Source organism: Bos indicus x Bos taurus, unplaced genomic scaffold (assembly GCF_003369695.1).
Source record: "Bos indicus x Bos taurus breed Angus x Brahman F1 hybrid unplaced genomic scaffold, Bos_hybrid_MaternalHap_v2.0 SuperScaffold_100135, whole genome shotgun sequence".
In the NCBI taxonomy this organism is placed as follows: Eukaryota; Metazoa; Chordata; class Mammalia; order Artiodactyla; family Bovidae; genus Bos; species Bos indicus x Bos taurus.
In genome coordinates, this window is record NW_020867067.1 from 714398 (window position 1) to 733808 (window position 19411).

Below are 19411 nucleotides of genomic sequence, written 5' to 3' on the forward strand. Positions count from 1 at the left end.
TAATACTTAGACCCACAATATAGGGTTAACTTGAACATGAATCTAGTTATCTAGAATCTTTCTTAAATCCTGACTCTCAATTTGTGATTCTGGAATTTGGTGTCAGTGGCTCTTGCTTGGCCATAGAATCCCTGAAACAGAACAACTATGATGCTTTTCTGTGTATAATATGTCTTAACATATACTGACTGAGGCCTTTGATGGAGTCTAAATTGGCCTCCTTGAAAGCCTCATGAACTTGCTTTTGCTGAAACAGCCGCCACATCTCCCCCCAGAGTTAGTTCCCTTGCTGTTCACCCTATAAAGACAATGGGCCTTCCAGCTACACTTAACACCCTGCTGTGTGCACTGAGTTAGATGCCCTTACAGATGTCCCTGCACAAAACCTCTCAGTTTATAAGGAGGACAGTGAGCCAGGAGAGGGGAAGGACCACACTGGGCAGAATAAGGGAGATAGGACGCCCAGCTCTCATTCCTGCCTCTAAGGAACCTGTCTCTACATGGAGCTTGTTAAGACAGATGCCTGGGGAAAGGTCAGCAGAGTCAAGCTTTAGAAAGTTTCAACACAGGATAGTAAGTGCTGAATAGAAGCAGTAGTGGAAGCTGGAGGCTTTTATTAAAAATGAATGAATCGAAAAAAAAATATGAATGAATCGCACTTCTACTTGACATTAAGAGTTTCCTTCAGTCATGAGGCTATATCCCAGGTTGTTAAAGTTTTACTGCTTTATGCTTGAATATTAAGTGGGTTCTGTCACCTAAAGAAGGTGAGAGGCCTTAGGCGAACTGATGCTGTCTCACCATGCTATGGATCCCGACGTGTTTCAGCACCACATCACCAGACCCTCACCTCCTGGTCATCAGCTTTTCAGGTCTGTTCTGATCAGACTGCCACACTGCTATCTATACAGCACACCCTCCTGTCTACACAGCTTACCCTCCTGTCTACACGGCTCACCCTCCTGCTCCAGCCCTTCACAGGCCACTGCCACTCCACCCCATGTTCAGGAAGCAGCTCCAGGTCCTCAAACAGAGAACAGGCTTCTTTGCCATCTGCCCCCATCAGCCTTTCCAGCTCGTCCCCTTACTCACTTGGTGTCCAGCTGTGCTGGCTCTGTGGGGGTCATTTCTCACCCTGTCTGTCGGTGCACACTGGTCCCTCTGTCCCAGAGCCAGGGAGCTCTGCAGCATGACACAGGAGGAAGGTGAAAGGTGGGTCCTGCCTTTGCCTCCTGCTCCTCCAGGGAGTGCCTGTGCCCTGTGTCTTCCCACAGTCCTCAATAATAATGCTAAATAAATAATGCTTAATAAAAAGCATTATTTAGAAAAAATGCAAAGCCCTTAATTGGTCACTTTGGAATTATTTATATTACATTATATGTGATGGAATATTAGGAAGAAAACATTTTACAACTTTTGGGTTGATCTATCTTGGACATAGCAGCCCATCAGATTTGATTTACAACCACTTTCAGGGACAATTGGCAAGTAATTCTAAATTAAGGAGAAACAGTTACATTAAAAGCTTTAGTAATAAGACTGAAGAGGGCTAACTCAGTCAAGGAACTTAGTTACAAACATTGAACTCAGTTCAGTTCAGTCGCTCAGTCGTGTCCGACTCTTTGCGACCCCATGAATTCCAGCATGCCAGGCCTCCCTGTCCATCACCAAGTCCTGGAGTTCACTCAGACCCGTGTCCATCGAGTCAGTGATGCCATCCAACCATCTCATCCTCTGTCGTCCCCTTCTCCTCCTGCCCCCAATCACTCCCAGCATCAGAGTCTTTTCCAATGAGTCAACTCTTCGCATGAGGTGGCCAAAGTACTGGAGTTTCAGCTTTAGCATCATTCCTTCCAAAGAACACCCAGGACTGATCTCCTTTAGAAGGGATTGGTTGGATCTCCTTGCAGTCCAAGGGACTCTCAAGAGTCTTCTTCAACACCACAGTTCAAAAACATCAATTCTTCAGCACTCAAATTTCTTCACAGTTCACCTCTCACATCCATACATGAAACCTGGAAAAACCATAGCCTTGACTAGACGGACCTTTGTTGGCAAAGTAATGTGTCTGCTTTTCAATATGCTATCTACGTTGGTCATAACTTTCCTTCCAAGGAGTAAGCGTCTTTTAATTTCATGGCTGCAATCATGAGCAGCCATCTGCAGTGATTTTGGAGCCACAAAAGATAAAGTCTGACACTGTTTCCACTGTTTCCCCATCTATTTGCCATGAAGTGATAGGACCAGATGCCATCATCTTAGTTTTCTGAATGTTGAGCTTTAAGCCAACTTTTTCACCCTCCTCTTTCACCTTCATCAAAAGACTTTTTTGTTCCTCTTCACTTTCTGCCATAAGGGTGGTGTCATCTGCATATCTGAGGTTATTGATATTTCTCCTGGCAATCTTGATTCCAGCTTGTGCTTCTTCCAGCCCAACGTTTCTCATGATGTACTCTGCATAGAAGTTAAATAAGCAGGGTGACAATATACAGCCTTGATGTACTCCTTTTTCTATTTGGAACCAGTCTGTTGTTCCATGTCCAGTTCTGACTGTTGTTTCCTGATGTGCATATAGATTTCTCAAGAGACAGGTCAGGTAGTCTGGTATTCCCGTCTCTTGAAGAATTTTCCACAATTTATTGTGATCCACACAGTCAAAGGCTTTGGCATATTCAATAAAGCAGAAATAGATGTTTTTCTGGAACTCTCTTGCTTTTTTAATGATCCAGCAGAGGTTGGCAATTTGGTCTCTGGTTCCTCTGCCTTTCCTAAATCCAGCTTGAATATCTGGAAGTTCACAGTTCACATATTGCTGAAGCCTGGCTTGGAGAATTTTGAGTATTACTTTACTAGCGTGTGAGATGAGTGCAATTGTGTGGTAGTTTGAGCATTCTTTGGCATTGCCTTTCTTTCGGTTTGGAATGAAAACTGATCTTTTCCAGTCCTGTGGCCACTGCTGAGTTTTCCAAATTTGCTAGTGTATTGAGTGCAGCACTTTCATAGCATCATCTTTCAGGATTTGAAATGGCTCAACTGGAATTCCATCACCTCCACTAGCTTTGCTCATAGTGATGCTTTCTAAGGCCCACTTGACTTCACATTCCAGGATGTCTGGCTCTAGGTCAGTGATCACACCATAGTGATTATCTTGATCATGAAGATCTTGTTTATACAGTTCTTCTGTGTATTCTTGCCACCTCTTCTTAATATCTTCTGCTTCTATTAGGTCCATACCATTTCTGTCCTTTATCGAGCCCATCTTTGCATATGTTCTCTTGATATCTCTAATTTTCTTGAAGAGATCTCTAGTCTTTCCCATTCTGTTGTTTTCCTCTACTTTGCACTGATCGCTGAGGAAGGCTTTCTTATTTCTTCTTGCTATTCTTTGGAACTCTGCATTCAGAGTTCTGAATCTTTCCTTTTCGCTTCTCTTCTTTTCACAAGTATTTGTAAGACCTCCCCAGACAGCCATTTTGCTTTTGCATTTCTTTTCCATGGGGATGGTCTTGATCCCTGTTTCCTGTACAGTGTTACGAACCTCCATCCACAGTTCATCAGGTACTCTATCTATCAGATATAGTCCCTTAAATCTATCTCACTTCCACTGTATAAGCATAAGGGATTTGATTTAGGTCATACCTGAATGGTCTAGTGGTTTTCCTACATCTCAAAGGGTAAAAATAAATCCTTTTGGATTTAATGAATTGATGGTGTTTGTGTCTACATCCTAGGGTGTGATCCTCTGATCACAGAACCAGTGTCCAGAGTGTCCACTTAGGACTTTTCTGTCCTGAGTCCAAAGTACATGACAGCCTGTGGTTAGGGAGGAGTGGGGAAGGGGGATGACTTTTACTGGGCGGATTGATGGTTTGATTTCTCAGAACATGTGGGTGAGTTGTCATTGACGTTGTTTGAGATGGAGAAACTGAGGTTTAGTAGCTCGTCTGACATCGTAAGTCTCATGAGAAGGACTGAGCTTCAGTCTGCTGCCTCCAGACTCTCCATCTGACTCACTCACAGGCTGAGCTCTGGCCCGTGTTTCTGAGATTTGCTCTGCGAGGGGCTTGGGCTCCCAGGTTACCTCTCTGGAGCCCTGCCTATGGTCACCAGAGTCCTGGACCCAGGCTATAACTTCCTGGAGGAGTTGTGGAACCAGTAGGATGAAACGGGTTGAGTCCCTGTGGTGGATTCATTTCGATATTTGGTAAAACTAATACAATATTGTAAAGTTTAAAAATAAAATAAAATTAAAAAAATAAAATGAGGAGCAGATTGAGGGGTTACTGTGAAAGGACACATTTAATAATGTGAAGGACACTGAGGGGATTGTTGGGTTACACCTTGGCAGAACTTGGCAGCAGCTGTTGCTCTTAACAGGCAGGAGGTAATTACCAGTTTCAGGGGAATTGACATCCAGTTGGCTTGTTGGTTACCATGGAAACCAGCAGAGGGTCATGCCCCTCCTGCCCCTTTGACAAGCATAGTGGAGGGTTCTGATCTAAAGCTAGAACAGCCATTCGCTGGACTCTGGGACAAACATATAGGAAGGTCAGTCACGTGAGGAGGTGTAGTTGAAGCAGGCACTGGTCAGGCAGGGGATGTAGAGAGGACAAGAGAAGAGCCATCTTGGGTGGTCTGACCACACAGGGGTCTTGGCTAAGAGAGTTGGTATGTCTTTTGATTTGTTGGTTGATTTCCACTCCGATTTGGGCCATTTGGGTTTCGTTCTTTCATTTCCATGTTTGGAAGGTGTTCAGTCCTAATGAAAGAAGAACTGCTTCCTGAATGGGACTGGGAATGTTGAAGGGAATGTTGAGGCCATGCCAGCGTTCATTTTCTGTCTAATATTATTTGGGGGGAAGGGTCTAAAATATGCACTCTGGCAAAGGTTATCAAGAAACTATTCATTTTTGTTGTTAATCTGTACATCGTAAATCACAAATAATCGCATAGAAAACTGCCTAAAAATGTACACTTTTTTTTCAAGGAGTTAAATAATTTTGTTTTTTTAACATAAATTTATTTCTTTTAATTGGAGGCCAATTACTTTACAATATTGTATTGGTTTTTCCATACGTCAACATGAATCTGCCACAGGTGTACACATGTTCCCCATCATGAACCCCCCTCCGACCTCCCTCCCTGTACCATCCCTCTGGGTCATCCCAGTGCACCAGCCCCAAGCATCCTGTACCATTTTTATATGACATAGATTCCTGTTCTCCTATTCTCACATAGAAATAACAGTGTTTTAGTTCAGTTGAGTTTTGGAATCTCAGTGTTGCTCAATTGCTTTTCTTATGAAATATATAAATGCTTAGCTGAGTTTTAGGTAAAAGAAGTTAGCTCTTGGCGCCTCCTTCACTGGATTGCTTTTTAGAATATTTTTTAGTGGAGCTGGAGTCAAGCTTGCTGCTGATGAATTTGAAGACCTTGCCAAATTCATTGATTTATGTTTGTATTAAATTTTGTCATTTATTTGGTATTTAAAGTGCAGATTTTTGACTATTATGTTGTCTTTGTCTCACTATGTTTTAAAAGTATAATTTTTTACTTTGGTATATCCCCATTAATGTGCTTTTGCATGCCATACCTTTTATATTTGTAGGTGTATTTGCCAAGCCCTGAAAGATAAGGTCACAATTTTAGTGACTCATCAGTTGCAGTACCTAAAAGCTGCAAGTAACATTCTGCAATTGGAAAATGTAAGTAGTTTCTAGAAATCTGTAGAGCTTGCTAGCACTCTCCTCGGAGTCATGATAAATGCCCTCTTCTCCCTCAGTTTTTTGCTCCCTTCTTCCCAGAGCTGGTGGTACTCATGCCCTGAGGATGAATTCAAAGACCATAGAAATGTCACTATTATGCTCTAAGCCACATAAACCCTAAAGTGTATAAAATTGCTACTATAGAATTACTGAGTCATCACTGTTCTAATGAAATTTGTTAAGGATAATAATGCTATATTATATACAAGATTTTGTTTTCCCCTTCCAGGATTTGAGTCAGAGTATACTAATTTGGAAATTATAGATACTAAGACCCGTTTGTAACCATGTTATAGTCAAACACAGTTTGCTAAACATCTTCCATTAGCACCAGAAGTGAGGCTGGGTAGCCGAGCACCTGGGTCAGAGATGCCCACTCTGCTGGTGTCTCCAGTTGCTGGTCTCCCTGTGCAGGTCTCTGCCGGTGCCAGCCGGCAAAGTCGATCAGGTCCCGAGAACGCACATGGCAGGGCTGAGAAAAGAAACTAAAGCAAGAGAAATCTACAACAAAGATGGGGTCGAGAGGTTCAGACACGTCTCCACGAAGGGACGCAGTCTGACACCAACTTTATTCAGCATCTCATATTTATACAGAAGAGCGTGAGAAAGACAAGACAGTTAACATTTTCTTTGTTTGACCTATACATCTTACAAACAGTCACAAGAAATCTTGAGAGCATGGGAATGGCACCCTGTTATTATTTCTTACACCAGATAACATTTCTCTGTGCGTGAAAAGTTTGCACAGAACTCCAGGTGCCTGCAGTAAATAAGCGCCTAATCTCTGGGGTGGCGGGACAGAGAGCTATGTTTGCAAGCAAACCCTCAAGGACTGAGGCAGCTCCCAGGGCTGTGTCCTTCGGACAAAGGACCCCGTTCTCACGGGCAGCTCCCCGCAGGTCTCTATGTGCCCGATCCATGTGGGAGCCTGTGCAGCAGGAGGTCAAGGCCCTGCCTTCACGGGGCTCCCGTTCTTATGGGGATGGGTGTGACAGAAAGGGTGACATCCTGGCCTCTTTGAGGAGCTGCTGCCTCATGGGGTCTGAGTGACATGAAGGTGGAGGCCACACAGTCACCTGGGGGAGGGGGTCTGAAGCAGGGGGTCCTCAGGATGAGGCTGACCTGGCAGGTTGGAGGAACAGCAGGAAGACCAGTGTGTCTGAGGAGAGTGAGCAGGGGGACAGGAGGGAGCTGGTCTCTGAGCAATGGGCAGGGGACCGGAAGTGGGATGGAAGCCTTGGATGGTCCAGAGCAGAGGAGGGATGTGGTCTGATGTGAGAGTTAAGAGAGTCCTATGATGCACTGGAGGGGTAACAGCAGAAGCAGTTACAAGTCTTAGTAATGCTGAGGAGACAGCAGCATGGGCTTAAGCTAGGATGTCAGTTTCTAGAGCTGCTGTAACAAAGCGCCGCAAACTGGGTGAATTAAAACAACAGAAGTTTGTCATTTCCCTGTTCTGGAGGCTATGGGTCCCAAATCCAGGTACTGGCAGGGCCATTCTCCCACTGAAGACTCCAGCGGGGAGAATCCTTCCCTCCAGCCTCTGGTGCTCATCTGCTTCCCTTAGTGTTCCTTGGCGTTCCTTGGCTTCTAACTGCAGCACTGTGGTTTCTGCCTCTGATGTCACATGGCCATTGTCCCCGTGTCTGTCTGGGTCTTTTTTCATAAGGCCATGAGTATTACTGGATGTAGGGTCACCCTGTTCCAGTCTGACCTTATCTTTACTTGATTACATCTGCAAAGAGCCTGTATTTAAATAACGTCATACCCACAGATGTCATGTTTAGGGCTTGAACGTACTTTTGGGGGGCCACCATTCAATCCACAGCTCCTAGTGTGGTTGGTGGTAGACTGGAGATAAATGAGAATATTTCAGGCTTACTGGTTGGTTGATGCTTCAGTCTTGGCTTGTTTGCCTCTGGGCCTCAGCAACAGTGTCCTAAACCCTTGTCTGCTCCACAGGCCCGTGGCCAGATTCCTCACTTATCAAGTGAAGTTCTACTCTGGGAAAGATTATTAAAATGTACAATCTCTAACTGCATAGAAGTAGTTCCATGTGTAGATTCTCCACTCCCCTAGGAATGTGGGGCTCAGATTTCTCAAACATGTTGTTGTTTAGTTGCTCAGTCATGTCTGACTCTTTGCAACCCCATGGACTGTAGCCCACCCAGCTCCTTTGTCCATGGGATTTTCCAAGAATACTGGAGTGGCCTGCCATTTCTTATGTTAATGATATCCATCTTTAACACATGAGAACATATTTCTTTCATATACCCCAGCACCTAACACAGGGTTTGGCAGAGAACACAATGCTCAGTTCTATGTCAAGCTGAACCGAACTAGATTTGTCCTCCAGAATTTCAGACCTAATGATCACTTTCTTACAAAAATCATAACTTAAGATCCGTTTACTTCTCTTGATTAGCATTTATATTAGGTTAGTATTAACAAATGCAAATACATGCCTTTCAATTTTTTTTTAATTTTAGGGTGAAATGGTGGAAAAGGGGCCTTACACTGAGTTCCTGAAATCCAGAATAGATTCTGACTCCCTTTCAAAGAAGACTGAGGAGCCTGAACCATCTTCCAAGTCTCCAGACCAGCCTCAAGAGTCCTCCACACAGTCAATGAAAGATGCAGCCCCAGAGGACCACGATGTGAGTTTCTCATCCTGCAACATGTCCAGATCCATCTGCTCTTGGTGGCCTTGTGGGCCTTCAATCTGCTCCAGTTATACATACACAGGTCCTCCTCGATATCCAAACCCAGGAGCCTGGATGATTCTGATAAGTGTTCAGATTAGTCCCTCACATTCCACACTCAGGAATCACTCTCTGAAATTCAGGAACCACATAGATTTTGATCACATGCTGTCCCCTGCTACCCAGATTCACCTTACTCCAACTTGCTGTGCAAGCTCAGTTTACTGTATTTGACTAGTATTTTGAGGCTCAGTTATGTTTTATGTTTCCATCATTGAGTGACAAAATAAAAGATTACAAGCTAAACATTAGTTCAATATCATTTTGTGTATTATTTTGAACAAGCTTCTGCATTTATACTTGAATTGGGTATGGTGTGCTTGTGTTGAGAGTCATGATTGACTTTAAGCAAAACTAGCCAACCGTGAATAGCCTCATGCAGATGATGTTTTTTTGTTTTTTGTTTTTTTCCCTAATGGATTCCTAGGAATGGGATGGCTGGGTCCAAGCATAAATGCATATGTGGTTTTTCTAGGTATTTCCACACCCTTCTCTTTAGAAGACAGACTCTTTCACTCCTGCCAGCATATGAGTTTTGTGTGTGTCCCCACCTTTTTGCAATGAAAGTTACTGTTGAACTTTTGATATTTGGGGATTAATTACTTAATGTTTTATCTCTCACTGACATTTTTCCCCTCACAGATTGAGGATATACTGGTTAAACTACCCCTGGAGGACTATTCAAAGGGACAAGTTGGTTGTAAGACCTACAAGAATTACTTCACAGCTGGTACTCACTGGTCTATCATCATTTTCCTTATTCTAGTGAACATCGCAGCTCAGGTAAATAAGGACATTTATTTTGGTTTGTGCCCTCAGTTTGGTATTTACATATTATTTGTACTTTATATGGGCTTCCCTGGTGGCTCAGATGGTAGAGCGTCTGCCTGCAATGCTGGAGACGCCAGTTCGATTCCTGGGTCAGGAAGATCCCCTGGAGAAGGAAATGTCAATCCACTCCAGCACTCTTGTCTGGAAAATCACATGGACAGAGGAGCCTGATAGGCTATAGTCCATGGGGTCGCAAAGAGTCACACACGACTGAGCGACTTCACTTCACTTCACTTCACTTATACTTTATTTATCATTATTCTTAGTATGTATATGAAGATATTTAAAGAACTGGCCCATGAGGCTGTGGGATCTAGCTTGGTAAGTGTGAAATCAGGAAGGCAGGCCTGCAGGCTGGAACCTCAGGCAGGAGCTGACCCTGCTGTCTTGAGGCAGAATTTCTTCCTCCTCCGGGAAGCCTCAGGTTTTTCTCTTCAGGGCTAACTGACTGGATGAGGCCACCACAGTGTTGAGGGTGATCCCCTTTACTTCCATGCTCATGATGGATGTGAACCACATTCACAAAATACCTTCATGGCAATGTCTAGACCAGTGACTGAATCACTGGAGACTGGCCTGGCCAAGCTGACATAGAAAACTGACCATCACAGTACCTGTTAAGTTTCTTTCATTTGAAAAACTCCAACATTTACACTATTATTACTGTATTTGCAGTTCATCTGGATTTGCATTGAAAAGCATTTTTTGTGGGGAGCTAAATAAGTGAGCTTTACTGGTGTTGTGTGTACATGACAGAGAGCTTCTAGGAAAATAACAATGTCTTTTGGAGATATTAAAATGCAGCATGCCCTCCCCTGTCCTGTGGTCATTTGGGGTGTGGGGCTTGGCACAGACCTGAGCTGGAAGGACCGTCTCCATGCTCTGGAGCCTTTCCGTCCCCCATCCTAGTGAGCAGGATGTGAGGGTTCAGTAACATCAGTGTGTGAGTGACTGTTGTTTCCTGCTCCCAGGTTGCCTATGTCCTGCAGGATTGGTGGCTTTTAGACTGGTGAGTGATTCCTGGTCTGACCCAAAGTGCTGAAAGTCGACAGGAAGCTCCCTCCCATTCCCACAGAGCCAGGGAGGGCGGTGGAGCTTGTTCAGCCTCCTCTTCTAACCCTCACGGAGTTTCCCTGAAGAAAAAGTTTCTTGCTGGTGGAATATGACCCCCCCATGGTCTGTCCCCATGTCTTACCCTCAGCAGCTTCCTCGTAGACAGTTTGAGAACTGAAACTCATGATTCAAGTTGAATTTTTATAAGATAGAGGGACACCAGGCCCCATGAGCTGGGAATTGTTTTCCAGCATAAACCATGTCTCCTAAATTGAGGGTTTTTTTTTTTGTCTTTACCTAATTCTATCTACTGCATTTTTTTCTCTTCCCTATTCCATAGGGCGAATGAACACCACATCAATGTTAGTAGACAAGGAAATGAAATGAAGACGATCGATCTGAACTGGTACTTAGTAGTTTATTCAGGTAAAGTTGAATCTTCTACTCTATTATACAGGAGTGTGAAATGCTTTTAGTGAGCCTGTGCAAGCAACTAGGGCTTCCAGGAGTAATTCAGTAATGTCTTAACAGATTAAGTCTCAGTTGCATTTACTCTGTAAATTAATTGGAATGATTATTTTTAAAATTGACTAGAAGAAAAAGATTGAATGAAGACTTTTAAAATTTATTTTATTGATGTATAGTTGATTTAGTACAGTTGTGTTGATTTCTGCTGTACAGCAAAGTGATTCAGTTTCATATATATAGAATGCTATATATGTATATATGCATATATGAATATATATGTGCATATATATTCTTTTCATATTGTATGCCATTGCTATATATGTGTATATGAGTATATATGTGCATATATATTCTTTTTCATATTATATGCCATTATGGCTTGTTACAGACTATGGAATACCATTCCCTGTGCTATGCAGTAGGATCTGGTTATCCACTCTCAGTATAATAGTTTCCATCTGCTCACCCCAGACTCCCAGTCCACTCCTCCCCCACCCTTCTTCCCCTTGGCAACCACAGGTCTGTTCTCTCTGTGAGTCTGTTTCTATTTTGTAGATAAGTTTATTTGTATCATATCTTAGATTCCACATGTAAGTGATATGATGTTTGTCTTTCTCTTTCTGATTTACTTCACTTAGTATGATAATCTCTAGGCCCATTCATGTTGCTGCAATTTTCATGCTGCATTATTTCATTCTTTTTATGGCTGATCAGTATTCCATTATATGTGCGCGTGTGTGTGTATACTTTCAGTATACCATTATATATGTGTGTGTGTATACTACATCTTCTTTATCCATTTATCTGTTGATGGACATTTAGATTGTTTCTATGTCTTGACTACTGTAAATAGTAATGCAGTGAACACAGGGTGCATGTTTCATTTCAAATCAGTTGTCTTTGGATGTATACCCAGGAGTAGGATTGCAGGATCATATGGCAACTTAACACATGGTCATCACCAGATGGTCAATACCAAAATCAGATTGATTATATTCTTTGCAGTCAAAGATGGAGAAGCTCTATGCTGCTGCTAAGTCACTTCAGTTGTGTCCCTCTCTGTGTGACCCCATAGACGGCAGCCCACCAGGCTCCCCCATCCCTGGGATTCTCCAGGCAAGAACACTGGAGTGGGTTGCCATTTCCTTCTCCAATGCATGAAAGTGAAAAGTGAAAGGGAAGTCACTCAGTCGTGTCTGACTCTTAGCGACCTCATGGAGAAGCTCTATACAGTCAGCAAAGATAAGACCAGGAGCTGACTGTGGCTCAGATCATAAACTCCTTATTGCCAACTTTAGACTTAAAATGAAGAAAGCAGGGGAAAACCACTAGACCATTCAGGTATGACCTAAATCAAATCCCTTATGATTATACAGTGGAAGTGAGAAATAAATTCAAGGGATTAGATCTGATAGAGTGCCTGAAGAACTATGGACAGAGGTTCGTAACATTATACAGGAGGCAGGGATCAAGACTATACAAGAAAAATAAATGAAAAAGGCAAACTGGTTGTCTGAGGAGGCCTTACAAATAGCTCTGAGAAAAAGAGAAGTGAAAGGCAAAGGAGAACACATGTATACCTGTGGTGGATTCATTTTGATATTTGGCAAAACTAATACAATTATGTAAAGTTTAAAAATAAAATAAAATTTAAAAAAAAGGAGAGATAAACACATTAGAATGCAGAGTTTCAAAGAATAGCAAGAAGAAATAAGAAAGCCTTCCTCAGTGATCAATGCAAAGAAATAGAGGAAAACAATAGAATGGGAAAGACTAGAGGTCTTTTCAGGAAAATTAGAGATACCTAGGGAATATTTCATGCAAAGATGAGCATAATAAAGGACAGAAATGGTATGGACCTAACAGAAGTAGAAGATATTAAGAAGAGGTGGCAAGAATACACAGAAGAACTGTACAAAAAAGATCTTCATGACCAAGATAATCACTATGGTGTGACCACTCACCTAGAACCAGACATCCTGGAATGCAAAGGTAAGTGGCCCTTAGGAAGCATCACTATGAACAAAGCTAGTGGAGGTGATGGAATTCCAGTTGATCTATTTCAAATCCTAAAAGATGATGCTTTGAAAGTGCTGCACTCAATATGCCAGCAAATTTGGAAAACTCAGCAGTGGCCACAGGACTGGAAAAGATCAGTTTTCATTCCAATCCCAAATAAAAGCAATGTCAAAGAATGCTTTAACTGTTGCACAATTGCACTCATCTCACATGCTAGTAAAGTAATGCTCAAAATTATCCAAGCTAGGCTTCAATAGCATGTGAACCATGAACTTCCAGATGTCCAAGCTGGACTTAGAAAAGGCAGAGGAACCAGAGATCAGATTTCCAACATCCATTGGATCATTGAAAAAACAAGAGCATTCCAGAAAAAAAAAAAAACCATCTACTTCTGCTTTATTGACTATGACAAAGCTGTTGACTCTGTGGATCACAACAAACTGTAGAAAATTCTTAAAGAGATGAGAATACCAGACCACCTGACCTGCCTCCTAAGAAAGCTGTATGCAGGTCAGGAAGCAACAGTTAGAACTGGACATGGAACAGCAGACTGATTCCAATTCAGGAAATGAGGACATCAAGGCTGTATGTTGTCACCTTGCTTATTTATGTTATATGCAGGGTACATCATGAGAAACGCTGTGCTGGATGAAGCAAAAACTGGAATCAAAATTGCTGGGAGAAATATCAATAACCTCAGATATATAGATGACAATACCCTTATGGCAGAAAGCAAAGAAGAACTAAAGAGCCTCTTGATGAAAGTGAAAGTGGAGAGTGAAAAAGTTGGCTTAAAGCTCAACATTCAGAAAACTAAGATCATGGCATCCGGTCCCATCACTTCTTGGCAAATAAATGGGGAAACAGTGGAAACGGTGACAGACTTTATTTTTTTGATTTCCAAAATCACTGAAGATGTTGCCATTGGCCATAAAATTAAAAATGCTTGCTCCTTGGAAGAAAAGTTATGACCAACCTAGACAGCATGTTAAAAAGCAGAGACATTACTTTGCCAACAAAGTTCCGTCTAGTCAAGACTATGGTTTTTCCAGTGGTTATGTATGGATGTTAGAGTTGGACTATAGAGAAAGCTGAGCACTGAAGAATTGATGCTTTTGAATTGTGGTGTTGGAGAAGACTCTTGAGAGTCCCTTGGACTGCAAGGAGATCCAACCAGGCCATCCTAAAGGAGATCAGTCCTGGATGTTCATTGGAAGGACTGATGTTGAAGCTGAAACTCCAATACTTTGGCCACCTGGTGCAAAGAACTGACTCATTTGAAAAAACCCCGGTGCTGGGAAAGATTGAAGGCAAGAGGAGAGAGGGATGACAGAGGATGAGATGGTTGAATGGTATCACTGATTCAATGGACATCAGTTTGAGTAAACTCTGGAAGTTGGTGATGGACAGGGAGGCCTGGCGTTCTGCAGTCCATGGTGTCTGAAAGAGTCAGACATGACTGAGCAACTGAACTGAACTGCTGGCAACTTTACTTTTAGTTTTTTGAGGACCCTCCACTGTTTGCCACAGTGATTGCCTCAGTTTACGTTCCTACCAACAGTGTACATATGTTCCCTTTTCACCACACCCTCTTCAACATCTGTTATTTGTATTTTTCAATGATGGTCATTATGACTGATGTTGAGTGGTACCTTATTGTAGTTTTCATTTCATAACTAGCAATGTTAAGTATCTTTGTATAGATCTGTTGGCATATATCTGTGTATGTCTTCTTTGGAAAAATGTCTATTTAAGTCATCTGTCCATTTTTTGAGCAGGTTTGCTTGTCGTTGAATTATATAAGCTGTTTTTAGATTTTGAAAATTAAGGCTTTGTCAATCACATCAATTTCAAAGGTTTTCTTTCAGTCTGTAGGTTGTCTTTCCATTTTGTTTATGGTTTCCTTTGCTGTGCAGAAGCTTATAAGTTTGATTAGGTCCCATTTGTTTATTTTTGGTTTTATTTCTATCACCTTGGGAGACTGACCTAAGAAATCATTGGTACAATTATGTGAGAGGAAGTTTTACCTGTGTTCTCTTCTAGGAGTCTTATGGTGTCATGTCATATTTAAGTCTTTAAGCCATTTGGAGTTTATTTTTGTGTGAGAGTTGTTCTAACATCAGTGATTTACATACAGCTGTCCAACTTTCCCAAAACTACTTACTGAAGATACTGTCTTTTATAATATACATTGTATATAATAAACAAGTCTTGCCTCTTCTGTTGACGATTAACTTTAACAGGTGTTGAAGGTGTATGCATTTATTTCTTGGCTCTCTGTTGCATTTATTCATAGTCTATTTTTGTGCCAAAACTGCACCATTTTGATAACTATAGCTTTGTACTATCACCTGAAGTCTGGGAGGGCTATGACTCCTGCTTTGTTCTTTATCCTCAGGATTGCTTTGGCAGTTCTAGATTTCTTGTGGTTTCATATAAGTTTTAGCTGTATTTGTTAGTTTCATGAAAAATTTATGGGTAATTTGATAGGGATCTTGTTAAATCTGTAGATTGCTTTGGGTAGTATGGCCATTTTAACAGTATTAACAGTATTAATTCTTCCAATCCAAGAGCATGGAATATCTTTGCATTTCTTTGGATCATGTTTAGTTTCCTCTTTTAATGTTTTATAAATCTTTCACCTCCTTGATTATGTTTATTCCTGGGTATTTTAAGTTTTTTTGATGTGATTTTGATTTGTTTTTACATTCCTTTTATAATGTTTCATTATGAGTATAAAAAATAACTTGGTTCAGTGTGTCAATCTTGTATCCTTATGCCTTGCTGAATTCATTTACCAGTTCTATTAGTTTTTGTGTGGAGTCTTTACAGTTTTGTATATATATTATCATCTGCATATAGTGACAGTTTTACCTCTTCCCTCAAAATGTGGATAAATTTGATTTCTTTTTCTTGTCTTATGGCTGTAGCTAGGACTTCAAGTACTGTGCTGCATAGAAGTAGTGAGAGTGGGCATCCTTGTCTTTCTCCAAATTTTAACAGGAAGGCTTTCAGCTTTTCACCACTGAGTATTATATTGGCCGTATGCTTTGTCATAAATGGGCTTCCCTGGTGGCTCAGATGGTAAAGAATCTGACTGCAATGCATGATCCCTGGGTTGGGAAGATTCCCTGGAAAAGGGAATAGCTACTCACTCCAGTATTCTTGCCTGTAAAAATCCATGGACAGAGGAGCCTAATGGTCTGCATACAGTCCATGAAGTTGCAGAGTTGGACATGAATGAAAGACTTATACTTTCAGTTTGTCATAAATAATTTTCATTTTGTTGAGATTTATTTCCTCTGTACTTAATTTCTTAAGAGGTTTTTTTTTTTTTATCATGAATGGATGTTCAATTTAATCAAATACTTTTTCTGTATTTATTAAGATGATCATGTGGCTTTTGTGTTTTCTTTAATTGATATGATGGATCATATCAATTGATTTGTATATGTTAAACCATACTTGTAACCCTGGGATAAATCCAACTTGATCATAGTGCATGATTTTTTTTTTTTAATGTGTTGTTGGATTCAATTTGCTAATATTTTGTTGAGAATTTTTGCATCTATATTCATCAAGGATATTGTCCTATGATTTTCATTTTTGGTAGTATCTTTAACTGGTTTTGATATCAGGATGATGTTGGCTTTATGGAATATCTTTGGGAATATTCCCTTTGCTTCAATCTTTTGGAAGAATTTGAGGATTGGTATAAGCTCTTCCTTTGTTGTTGGGTAAAGTTCACCTGTGAAGCCATCTGATCCTGGACTTTTGTGTGTAGGGATTTTTTTTTTTCAATTACAGATTCTATTTCATTTTAGTGATCAGTCTGTTCTAATTTTCTATGTCTTCTTGGTTCAGTTTTGGTGTGCTGTAGAATGGAGAAGGAAATGGCAACCCACTCCAGTATTCTTGCCTGGAGAATCCCACACACAGAGGAGCCTGGTGGGCTGCCATCTATGGGGTCACACAGAGCCAGACATGACTGAAGCAACTTTGCAGCAGTAGCAGCAGCAACATGTGTCTAGAAACTTGTCCATTTCTCATAGGTTGTCCAGTTTGTTAGTAAATACAGTTCATGGTTTATTTATGTATCTGTAGAATCAGTTGTTACTTATCCTCTTTCATTTATTATTTTGTTTATTTGGGTTCTCTCCTTTTATTCTTGGTAAGACTAACCAGAGGCTTGTCAATTTTGTTTACCCTTTCAGAGAACCAGCTTTTGGTTTTATTGATTTTTTTCTATTTTTTAAATATTTATTTCCTCTCTGATATTTATTATGTCCATCGTTTTGCTGATTTTAGGTTTTGTTCTTCTTTTTCTAATTCTTTTAGGTGGTAGGTTAGGTTGTTTATTTGAGGTTTTTCTTGTTTCTTGAAGAAGACCTACTTTACTATGAACTTCCCTTTAAGAACTGCTTTTGCTGCACTCTATAGATTTTGTATGGCTGTTTTCATTGTCATTTGTATTTTTAAATGTCCTCCTTGATTTAATCATTGATCCATTTTTTTTTTCCCCTTACTAGCATGTTTTTTTGTGTGTGTGCACTCAATTGCTCAGCTGTGTCGACTCTTCATGACCACATGGACTATAGCCCACCAGGCTACTCAGTCCATGAGATTTTCCAGACAAGAATACTGGCTGCTAAGTTGCTTCAGTCGTGTCCGACTCTGTGCAACCCCATAGATGGCAGCCCACCAGGCTCCCCTGTCCCTGGGATTCTCCAGGCAAGAACACTGGAGTGGGTTGCCATTTGCTTCTCCAATGCGTGAAAGTGAAAAATGAAAGTGAAGTCGCTCAGTCGTGTCTGACTCTTAGCGACCCCATGGACTGCAGCCTATCAGGCTCCTCCGTCCATGGGCTTTTCCAGGCAAGAACACTGGAGTGGGAGTGGGTTGCTATTTCCTACTCCAGGATATTTTCCTGACCCAAGGATTGAACCCACATTTCTTGCATCAGTAGGCGGATTCTTTATCACTGCATCACCTGGAAAATCCAGCATGTTGTTTAGTTTCCATGTAATCTTTCTTTCCTTATTTTTCTGTGGTTGATTTCTAGTTTTATGCAATTGTGGTCAGAAAAGATACTTGAAATAATTCCTGTCCTCTTAAATTTGTTGAGGCTTGTTTTATGCTATCGTATGGGTCCATCCTAGAGAATGGTCCATCTGCACTTGAAAAGAATGAGTATGTTAGGGTTTATTGGGATATAATGTCCTATAAATATCTAGTAAGTCTGATTTTTCTATGGTTTCATTTAAGATCTCTGTTGTGAGTGGGGTGTTCAAGGCTCCTACTATTATTGCATCCTCATCAATTTCTCCCTTTATGTCTATCAGTATGTGTTCCATGTATTTGGATGCTCCTATATTAGTTGCATATATGTTGACAAGTGTACTATCTTCCTATATTGATCTTTTCATCATTATCTAGTGTCCTTCTATATTTTCCAGTATAATCTTTGTTTTAAAGTCTATTTTGTCTGATATGAGTATTGTTGCCTCCACTTTCTTGTTATTTCATGAAATATCTATTTCTGTCCCCTCACTTTCAATCTATGTGTGTCCTTTGCCCTGATGCAGGTCTCTTATAAGCAGCATATTGTATATTGTATGCTCTTATTATTTTTATTCAGTATGCCACTTTGTGTCTTTTGTGTGTTTAGTTCTTTGACATTTAAGGTAATTTTTGATATATACATATTTATCACCATCTTCAACTTTGTTTTCCCGTTGATTTTTATTTCTTCTTTGTTCCTTATCTTTTATTTTTTCTTTTCTAGTTTTGATGATTTTCTTTTGTGTTATGCTTCTGCTCTCTTCTTTTTGGCTTTGGAATCTATTGTATGTTTTTGATTTATGGTTACCCTCTTTTTCAATTATGTTAACTTCTTCCTATATCTGCTTGCTTTAAACTGGTAGTCATATAAGCTTAGGGCTTCTCTGGTGACTCAGTGGTAAAGAATCCATCTGCCAATGCAGGAGACAAGGCTTCTAGGGTTGGGAAAGATCCCCTGGAGAAGGAAATGGCAACCTACTCCAGTATTCTTGCCTGGAAAGATCCATGGATACAGGAGCCTGGTGGGCTGTAATCCATAGGCTCACAAGAGTCAGACATGACTTAGCAGACATGACTTAGCAACATGACTTAACAACATATAGGCTTAAACACATTCTGAAAAAATATCTGCATTTTCTTACTCTCATATCCCATTTTGTGATTTTGATGTGCCTCTTATACATCTTAATGTTTACCCTTTTGCTGTTCATTGTGGTTATCATCGATTTCACAGAAAAAAATGTTTAATCTATGTATTGGCTTATTTAAGTGATTTACTGTCCAACTGTGATATTCTCTTTCCCATGGAATCTTGCTTCTTTTCTGTTTAGAGAAGACCTTATAGTATATGGTGTGTGTGGGTGGGGGTGGGGGCGGTCTTCCCTGATAACTCAGTTGGTAAAGAATCTGCCTGCAATGCAGGAGACCTGGGTTTGATTCCTGAGTTGGGAA

The 19411-nt window shown here is 40.9% G+C and overlaps 1 protein-coding gene across 1 annotated transcript in view; it reads left to right on the top strand.

Annotated features, from left to right (window-relative positions):
- The window catches only part of LOC113888438 (multidrug resistance-associated protein 4-like), a 131040-nt gene that overhangs the window by 54611 nt on the left and 57018 nt on the right, over positions 1-19411 (top strand). Inside the window, exons 15-19 of the mRNA XM_027535566.1 lie at positions 5609-5705; positions 8255-8422; positions 9170-9310; positions 10330-10367; positions 10752-10837. Coding sequence (XP_027391367.1) covers positions 5609-5705; positions 8255-8422; positions 9170-9310; positions 10330-10367; positions 10752-10837 — 530 coding nt within the window. The remainder of the gene's footprint in view (positions 1-5608; positions 5706-8254; positions 8423-9169; positions 9311-10329; positions 10368-10751; positions 10838-19411) is intronic.